Below are 10,611 nucleotides of genomic sequence, written 5' to 3'. Positions count from 1 at the left end.
TGCTGTGACAGAGCATGTGAGCATATCTTTCACTGAGAGGAGGGGATGTAGCCACTGACAACGGTGATGCCCTTGCATAAAGCCAGCCATGGAAAGGAGTGAGACTGATTGGATGAAGATAGCAGGAAAGCAGAGGTTCAGAGGAACAGAAAGCATCTCCACTCGCTTATCTGAAATTCCTACCAATGATTTACATAAGTATCTCTATCCCTATTTTATTATTTATTATTCGAAAACACCATTATCACTTTATATCTGCCTGACTGAGATTTACAAGGTGACCATAGCTTGCTTCATACCAACAATCTCCGTGGGATTCGACCCTTACTCACGTAAGGTATTACTTGGACGACCCAGTGCACTTGCTGGTTAGTTGTATCGAAGTTGTGACAATTATGAATTAAGATCAAAGCACCAAGCTTTGGAGCCATTACCAGGGATTGTTCGAGTCTGGACATCACAATTTCGTGCACCACGGATTTATGTGCAAAGGTGTGGGGGCAATTGCCCTATTGAATTTTCAAAAGACTAATAATAAGTATATATATGTGTAAAAAATTGCCCCATTACAATAATTTATTTGCCCCCATACTTTAAAAAAAATTATGTGTAAGAAATATTTATATTATACAACAATAAAAATTATTGTATTATATAAATTCAAAACAAATATTAATAATAACTAATAATAATCTAATGATTTATTTGCCTAAAAAGATAATTATGATTGTTTAATTTGAATTTTTTATTTTTTTTCACAATTTTTTTGTCTCTCTTGCATAATTTTAGAAAAAATTCAGACATCAAAATAAAAAATAGTCAAAATTTTAAATTAGTTCATTTGAGTTATAGATTTTTTAGCTATTGAGTTATAATTTTTTTTGTATCATATAAAAAATAATCAACATAAATGTAATTTGACGGATATTAGATGCTTAACTAAGCGCAAGTATTAATAATAAATGTATTACTCATGCAATATTACTGAAATATTAAAATGAAAAAATATTTTTAAATTAAATTACTATATTTTTAGATGTATTAATTATATTTATTTATTAAAAATTTGATTAGCTAATATACTCCAAAATTTAAATATCTAAATATATTAATATTAATATATATTTTTTATTATTTTATTATATTATTTTGCCCCCACTTCTAAAATTTTCTGGATCCGTCACTACTGACACTATCATGTATCCTGGTTCAGTTGTCTTGTGCAATGTAACCTACATCCAGTCTCTACCACAATAGTAGTGGAATTTTCACTATAGTTAAAGTATTACATACACCAATTCTACAGGATTGACATAATCCTTTCCCACTCAAGTTCTAACCTAACTTGACTTGGCTATGCTAATACCTAACTCTTCACTCTTAGTGCTTACCCAACTAAGAAAGGGGTACCTCACTCGTACAAGATACAAGACACTATAAACAACCTAAAGAAATCTGAAATGCTCTAGGCTTTTCACTCAAGTGTATCACTCATCCTTTTATCACTCTTTGGCTTTTTCATAAGCTCTCTCATTCAGCCTTTTACCACTTAAGAAATTACAGAAAGACATAAATTGAAAAATGAAATTACAATCTGTAAAACATGAAGGAGATTGATGCTTGAACAGCCTTGCTTACTATAGGTTGAACCGGATTCACTTGACTCTGTTTGAGTTCCTCATTCTGGCGGAATACTTTTTTAACTAGAGACCACTGTCCAAGTTGATGAATTCTTTAGAGAAAACTTCTCAGAACAAAACTTCGAAATCCTTATTCTTTCTCCTTATTTTCAGAAGAGTCAAAAATTTTTGTTGTATCTCCTTGCATGTTGCTGAATTGCTCTCTTCCAAGTCAACTCCTCGAGCTGTGTGCTACCAACTTACTATTTTACTCTTTTCAATTAATCCCCAAATTACGGATATTAGAGCTGGTCTTTTTTGCTTGACCGAAGACATCAGAAAGCAAAGAGAAAGTTATTCAATGGTAAACCCAAATTCGAGCCATTAATAATGTGCTTTGGCTCCAAGAAACTTTGTGAACCATTGATTTACAGCAGCAGAGATCAAGGACTTCTTTCTTTATTTAACCAAAAATGGTATCGTAGAAAGTTGGAGAAGGAGTGAAGAAATTAACATGCATGCAAATGGAAATAAATCACCTTTAACTTTTGACTTCGCTTACTGTGGCTTGATTTGGGTGATTAGACCTTTGCTTTATGCTTAACCTTTTTCTTTCTTTCTTCTCAGGTGAAATGAACAACGAGGATAAAGCTCTCTCTCACTTCCTGATTCTGACCGAGGCACACGTGAAGATTTTCTTTGGAAGGCTTCAGCTTGAAGGAGTCATCTTGGGCTTGTGTTGGATTTGTTTTATTTGGCCCAGCTGAATTGTTTGCCATGATACCTTTGGGCTTTCTTTGTTTAGACAACCCACCAACTGTGGTTTTTGTTTTCTTTCATTTGGGCTGCTCTTTGTTTTAATTTTGGCCTGCATCACTTTATCGAACATAATTAAAAACTAATTGGATGATTAATCCAATAAAATAATGTTTGTCATCATCAATTATAATTAGTTAATTTCTTAACTCAATAGTAGTTAATAAATAGATTTCATTAGAAGTAGAAGAGTTAAATCGGACTATCTGCTAGCCCACCTAACGTCCATTTTTAGTTACTGTGTCACTTGGAAAAGAATTTGTTAGTTTTTCTACTAATTGCTTAACAATTTGTCCTCCTGGCACTTTTAAATTTCTGATGGAAGCTTTGTGATTCTTGAAGTTTTCTCGTGTTTCTAGTATGAAGCTAGAAGTCTATTGAACAAACGTGAAGGTTGATTGAGACAATTTTCCATGGCAATCTCAACAGATGAAAGTTTTTGAGGATTTTGTGATTGTACAAGAGGTGCTTCTTGTTGGTATGGAGCATTGAAGTTTCTCTGTCCTTAATTTTCCCAAGCAAAATTTAGGTGGTTCTTCCATCCAAGATTGTATATTTTTGTGAAAGAATAATTTTGTGGTCTTGAAAATTTTCCCATATAATTCACTTGCTTGGTGGAAGGTTGAACGTCCTTGAATAGTTCACATTCTTCATTCTTGTGAGCTCCCTCACACAATTCATAGATGATAACTTGTGTCCCGATGACCAAAACTTGCAGTTGCCCCATTTGTTTAGTGAGCGAAGTGAGTTGTTGGACATTGACTTTGTTTTGTGATAAGAGTATGTCCAGTATGTCCAACCCCATCACTCCTCTTTTCATTATTCTCTTAGTTGAGTACATGTAGTTATTAGATCCCATTGTTTTAATCAATTCCAAAGCTTCTTCATGTGTCTTTCTATGCAATGATCCTTATGTTGATGCATCAATCATGGTTTTGGAGGTTTGAGAGACTCCATCATAAAAGGCTTGGATTTGTAACCACTCAAGGAATGAATGATGAGGGCATTTTCTCCGCATCTCCTTGTATCTTTACCTCCCTAACAGCGACTGGACTTGCTCTTTTATGACCTTTGCTCTTTCGAGACTAAGCTTTCATTGTTTTTGCTAGACAGGTCGTAAGCTCGGGTAAACAACAAGCTTTTGGGTCATGAGATTAAGATAGATTCTAGGCATGTTAGAGGCTTTTCAGGAAAAGAGGTCGGAATTGTTCCGTAGGAGCTTAACGAGTTCTTCTTTAGCTGCTTCTCTAGATTAGTCCCTGCGTTTGTAGTCTTCATGACCTCCTCCCCAATCTGTACCTCCTCGATCTTTTCTTTAGGTTGGGGTCTCAGTTTCTCCCGAACTCGAACATTGTCGAGTTCTATGGTTTTAACCTCTTTTCTTTTTATATACTTTTGTCGGTTTAGGCTTTCATTGTAGCACCTTCTTGCCAGTTTCTGGTCTCCTCTCATAGTGGCTATTCTCTCAAGAGTAGAAAACTTCATGCAAATTTAAAGGGTGGAGACTACTGTAGCAAGTTGGTTTAGCATTGTCTGACTTATTAAGGCGTTGTAAGTCGATGCTATGTTGATCACTATGTAGTCTATGCTAATGATCATTGATTTTGTGCCCTTACCAAAGATGGTGTATAGAGAGATGAATCCTAGAGGTCGGATAAACGTGACTCTTATACCAAAGAGAGTGTCTAGGTATGCCCTCAACTCTTTTTCTTTCAAACCCAACTTGTCAAAAGTTGGTTTAAACAGTATGTCGGCCGAACTTTCTTGATCTACCAAGGTTCTGTGGAGGTTTGCATTGGCAAGTATCATTGTGATCACAACAGGGTCGTCGTATCTAGATACTATCCTTTAGGCATCCTCTTTTGTGAAGGTGATGGTAGGCAGATCGGGCGTTTCAGCTTCCTTGCCAACCTGGTAGACTTCTTTCAAATATCTCTTGCGAGGGATTTTGTTATTCCTCCTCCTATAAATCTTCCAATAATCATGTGGATATATCTCTCAGGGGTTCATTGTGGCCGATCTCACCGATTCTTGTCTTCTTCATCTCTTTTCCTTTTACCCTGGTCATCCGATCTTTCTGCTAGATACCTATCCAACTGACCTTCTCTAGCCAGATTTTCAATCACATTCTTTAAATGATAACAATCATTGGTAGAAGGGCCATAGATTTTGTGGTATTCATAGTGTTCTAACTGACTTTCACCTTTTTTGTTTTTAATTGGTCTGGGAGGTGGAATCTTTTCTGTGTGGTAGATCTCTCTGTAGAGGTCGACGAGAAAAACTCGCAATGGGGTATAATTGTGATAGCTTCGAGGTTTGTTCGAGCTGTATTCTTCTTTTTTTCCCTTTGATTCTTATTCTTTGTCTTGAACCTGATATTGATTGTGTTGTATTGGGGCAAGATCTCTTAATCAGACAGTTTTTTTCATATTGATGTATTTCTCAGCTCGCTCTTGCACTTTGTACAAAGAGGTAGGGTGCCTCTTTGATATAGAATGCGAGAATGGACTTTCTCTAAGGCTATTAACTAGTCCCATGAAAACTACTTCGGTAGGTAGGTTTTGGATCTCCAAGCATGCCTTGTTGAATATTTTTATATAGTCTCGTAGAGATTCTCCCACTTCTTGTTTTATTCCCAAGAGGCTTGGCACATGTTTGACCTTGTCTTTTTTATGGAGAATCGGGTGAGAAAACCTCTTGTAAGGTTGTTGAAGCAGGTTACCGATCTTGGTGGTAGACTATCGAACCACTTCATTGCAGCCTTGGTCAACGTTGTTGGGAAAGCTTTACAACGAGTTGCATCTAACGCATCGACCAAGTACATTCAACTCTTGAAATTACTTAAATGACGTCTCGAGTCAGTCATTCCATCGTAGAGGTCCATGTCCGAGCTTTTAAAGCTTATGAGAACTCTAGCGCACATGATTTCCTCTATAAATAGGTCTTCACCTCCTAAAGGTGTTTCTTCCCAATCACTGTGGGGTCTTCTACCCCTGAGGTCGGATTTTAGTTTTAAGAGTTTTTCTTCTAATTCCCTTCGCCGCCGTACCTCCCTTCTTAGGGCTCTTTCGGATTCTCATTATTGCTCTAGCTTCTACTCGAGTTGTTCCAGCCAACCTTGATATCCATAGACAAGCCCAATAATTTTTGTAGGATCTCATTGCCCGGATCCTTCAGATTGATAAATTTCTGAACTCATCCTGTGTCTTTTCGGGTTTGATTGATGTGTGTTTCTGGCAACACCTTTTTCTTTGTCAACTCGGGGAGGTATAACTAATGCTCGTTCATCATTATATTACTCTTCTTCCCGGGTTTCAAAATCGGAAGCCGTGTGTCCATCTTCTGGAATGTCGTCCGCCATTGTACAGTGTTGATTATCAGGTCCTTGGCAGAGGTGCCAATCTTTCGAGACTTATCTATAACCAAGATGATTTGGGCCTGAACATGAGTTTCAGGTGCCTTTAAGTGAAAGGTCCGACGTCTTCTCCTGCAGTGATGAAATCGTTCGAGTTCCTCATGAGGAGGTGGAGGGTGGTACCTGCAAGGGATTCCTATGCCTATGTTAGCAAGGATTTTAGGCAGGTTTGGTAGATTGAAATTCAAAAAATACCTGAGAATATCAGAGTATTTATAAATCTAGAGTCAATAACCACCCTTTGAGTAATTTCACCTTTGTTGGTGGGTTGGTTACTCGCTTTTGATAGGAAGATTGTTGAGATCTTTATAGATAAATAGGAAAAATAATAGAAGTTAATTACTTTTTTTTTTAAAGCAAAGCTCAACACAACAGGGTGGAGCAAACAGGATCATCCAAAAACCAAAAATTAAAAGTAAAGACTAAACACTAAAAACAACCACTCGAACCCGATCCCCAAGTCATCTCCGGTATAACCATCAACAACAAAAAGGATCCACACAACTCCACTCATTAGCACTAAGGAAGGTCATGTTGATAATTTCTTCAATGCCTTTGCTGGTATGCTGGAATATCCTCCTATTTCTTTCCAGCCAGATGTTCCAAAGGATCGCACAGAAGCACCTCAACCTCTGCCGCTGGTTCTCCTTACTCCGCGTTTCCTCTGTCCAGCTCAAAAAGTGCTCTTTCAGCGAACCCAGAAAAGTCCATAGTCGGCCAAAAGCTGATATCCACGCATTCCACACCTGCCACGTAAAAGTACAGGCTAGAAACAAGTGATGTATATGTTCCACTTCATTATTACATAACACACAAACATTATCTTCCTGAGTGATGATACCAAACCGGCTTAACCTTTCCTTTGTATTCACTCGGTCTATCAACACAAACCAAGCAAATAGTTCAACTCTTGGTGGTACCAATCCTTTCCAAATACTCCTAGTAAAGATGAAGCTGGTTATCTCCTCTGGTAACACTTTCTCCTGCCATACCTGCACAAACGAATTAGTTGAAAACAGAGAAGAGCCTCGGGAATCGATCTTTTAGAGCTCCACCGAGAAGCCACACATCCTCCCAAAACCAAGTCCGTTGTCCATCACCCACCTCCATCGACAAGCCTGTTACCATCTTATCCCTAAGCTGTTGATTCGTGATATTGACTTGGCAAATATCCTTCCATGGGCCTCCTTTAGTAGGTAAAACTTGAGTTGAGAGCAGTTCGTTTGAGTTCAGATTATGGCATGAACACACTACCTTCTTCCACAGCGGGCACTCTTCCTTAGCAAAACGCCACCACCACTTAAATAACAGAGCAATGTTCCGAATCACAGCATCCCCCATGCCCAAACCACCTAGCTTCTTAGGAGCTTGCACCACTTCCCATCTTACTAGGGCCATACCATTTCGACCATCTTCCTTACACCACAGGAACCTTCTTTGCAACGATATCAACTTCTCAGCAACTGCCTTCGCCATCTTGAACAGACTCAAGTAGTACACCGGCAAGCTATTTAAGACTGATTTGATAAGCACCAATTTTTCCGCTTTATTTAGCACCTTAGCTTTCCACAGGCTGAGCTTCTCCTCCACTTTGTCTATTATAGGCTTCCAGGTCTTTACCAACCTCGGATTTGCACCTAGCGGGATTCCAATGTATTTAACTGGAAGAGTGTCTCACTTACAGCCCAACAAGTTGCACATACACTGGGCCCACTGCTCATCACAATTGATTGGAATAAAGCTGGACTTATCAAAATTGATAGTAAGCCCTGACATCAACTCAAAGCACCTCAGCAACCTCCTATGGTTCCTAATAGTCTCATCTTCTGGTGGGCAGAAAAGAATAGTATCATCTGCAAATTGAAGATGAGACAATTCTATACTGTCTCTGCCAACCAACAGAGGTGATATCCGTCCGTTCCTGACTGCCTCTCCAATCATTCGATGCAGTACCTCCACGACTAGCACAAACAAGAAGGGTGAAAGGGGGTCACCTTGTCTCAAGCCTCTTTCCATCTTGAACGGCTTAGAAGGCGAACCATTTATCAGAACTGACATAGAAGCAGTGGTCACACACTCCATAACCCATGCTCTCCACTTCTGACCGAACCCCATCTTCTGTAGCACAATGTCCACGAAGCTCCATTTAACCCTATCATAGGCTTTTTGGAAATCCAGCTTGATAATTGCTGCCTCCTTTTTCCTCAATTTGAGCCAGTTTACCGTTTCACATGCAATTAGTGTCCCATCATGTATTTTCCTACCCTATACAAATGCACTCTGAGTCTCTCCTACTAACGCTGGCATCACTGATCTCATCCTTCTAACTAGTACCTTGGATATAACTTTGTACACGCATCCCACCATACTAATGGGTCACAAGTCTTTAATTTTCTCTGCACCAATGAACTTAGGTGCTAGCGCCACCCAAGTGATATTGGAGTCCGCCGGTAGCTTGGATGTCTGAAAGAACCCCATCACTGCTGCCGTGAATTCTGCCCTAATCTCATCCCAACATCTCTTGATGAAGTTCATGTTGTACCCATCACACCCTGGTGCCTTCGATGACTCACAGTCCCATACTGCCTCTCGGATTTCCTCAGCCGATGGTAGAAGTTAATTACTTATTTGAGTAAGTAGGGCTGTGCTGATGTCCCCGTGCCTGACCTCTAAAAGTCATGTAGATCTGAATCTTGTAGAATGTTAATTGATCTTTATCCTTTTTGGATCTTCCTAGATTATGGGTTGGAGTATGAACATATACCTAAATAGATAATAATTAATTTAGTGGTTAAATGTTTTACCCCCCTTTTTTTGGTTGACTTATTAGTGCCGGTTGAAGGTTTGGTTCTTGAATCTTGAGTGTCATTTTCCCCCGCAACGTTGTATACTAATTCTTGTCATTATCTTATCTTGCGTGACCAAAAGAAAGAGATATTTTGCAATGTTAACTTTGTTTTGCAGAGACTAAATCCAAAACGTGTAGAGTCTTCTCTCTTGTCACTCCCAAGCAACAAAATACAAATACGTACCGCATGTATATCCACATACATGTCACTTCTATATATCATAAATGTAACTTCTTGACTTCTTGTCCCAGGATAATAAAGTCAAAATATTTATTTATCTCTTGTTTTTTTTTCGGCTAAATCTCATCTGAATACAGATACCATACCAAATCATTTGCTGATTTTATTTTAATAGCTTGATTTCTTTCCTAAAAAACAAAAGGAGTTGTTAGTAATGGTGCTATATGAAAGGAGCATTCAACTTTAGACACTTATCTTTTTCTTCGTTTTCATTTCTTCTTTATTTACTTGGTTTTTTCAGTTCATAAGTAGAGCCTAAAAATAAATTAGACAGCACCAAGTTTGAAGAGCATGGCTTCCAATATTGTGACAATAATTTCAAGCTTTGTTATAGCAGTGATAGTAGCTATCACAGTTCAGATCTTCTACTTCTCACCCATAGATCCACTACCATTGGAGATTCCACCTTCATCTTCAGCTAGACACAACCAATTAAAGGTAAACGATACAAATCCATATACCGCAACGTTTCAGTATCCGGTTTTGCCAAAAATATTCTGGAGACAATAAAAAATTCGTCCAAAACCGTCTAAAGTTATTTTATTTTGCATAAAATCACTTAATTTTACAAAAATTGTGGAACGAAAGAATTGTATTTTGATACGTGTGATATTTTTTGGTTGGCAGAACATAATTAAGCTAGGAGAAGGGGTTCTGAAGGATCCAGAAGATGTTTGTTTTGACAAAGAGGGAACTCTGTATGCTGCTACAAGAGATGGTTGGATTAAAAGATTACCAAGAAATAATGGAGATTGGGAGAATTGGAAGCATATTGATAGTAACACTTTGCTAGGAATCACTCCTTCTAAAGATGGTGGCCTAATCGTATGTGACGCTACAAAGGTAACCTAATTAAACTCTCACTCGCCAAACTTTTCTATCCAGTTTTCAATTTTTTTATTGAAGAAACTCTTCGATACTAGTAATTTTAAGTATTTTTGGTTATCATTTAGCTAATATAAACATTAAATTGACTTTAACAAATGAATTTTCCTAATTTATGTATACAAAATCTGAAAAATATAGGTACAAATTATATTAATTTATGCCAATAAATTATAGCTCAAATGGTATAGTCTCCACATATTCACTTAAGAGGTCGTAAATTTAAATCTTCCTTTCTTTGATAAAAAAAAAAAAACTATATTAATTTATGGGTTTAAAATTTTAGTAAATATAAGTGTAAATCATATGTTTTTAAAATATCTATAAATATGAATATAAATTATTATTGACTAAAAAAATAATAATATTTATTAGGCATATAACATTATTTTTTATTGTCCATCCCGAATTTATTTATGAAAGTATGGGACTGCAAAAAATAATTAGAAAACCACCCACACACATCTTTGTGGTAATTACAATGCTGCCATGCTAATTATTATTTCATGTAATTAACTAATTAAGTTATGTGACACGCAGAGAGTATAAGCTAGTGTTTGGTTGACTGAAACAGAGAGATACAGGAAAAAAAATGTTTTTATATCTTTTTGCTTTTTGTATTACTAAGAAGTAGGAACAATGGAACCAGGAGTACACGACATGGAAAGTTGAAAACAAAATCTTTATTTATTTACTTTGAAACACAAAAAATAGTATATTTTGTGCTACTGATATAGAGTTTTGTAAACTCTAATGTATAAGTATTCTAGGACATTTTTTATGAAAA

General features: G+C 37.2%; 1 protein-coding gene across 2 annotated transcripts in view; it reads left to right on the top strand.

Moving 5' to 3' along the window:
- Positions 8,925 to 10,611, top strand: part of LOC107630448 (protein STRICTOSIDINE SYNTHASE-LIKE 4) — a 31,293-nt gene continuing 29,606 nt past the window's right edge. For both annotated transcript variants that reach the window (XM_021118898.1, XM_016333577.2), the window contains exons 1-2: positions 8,925 to 9,377; positions 9,567 to 9,782. In XM_021118898.1, coding sequence (XP_020974557.1) covers positions 9,231 to 9,377; positions 9,567 to 9,782 — 363 coding nt within the window. In that variant the 5' untranslated portion in view covers positions 8,925 to 9,230. The remainder of the gene's footprint in view (positions 9,378 to 9,566; positions 9,783 to 10,611) is intronic.

This window comes from Arachis ipaensis, chromosome B03 (genome assembly GCF_000816755.2).
Source record: "Arachis ipaensis cultivar K30076 chromosome B03, Araip1.1, whole genome shotgun sequence".
Classification (NCBI taxonomy): Eukaryota; Viridiplantae; Streptophyta; class Magnoliopsida; order Fabales; family Fabaceae; genus Arachis; species Arachis ipaensis.
This window is presented reverse-complemented; position numbering and strand designations above follow the sequence as displayed.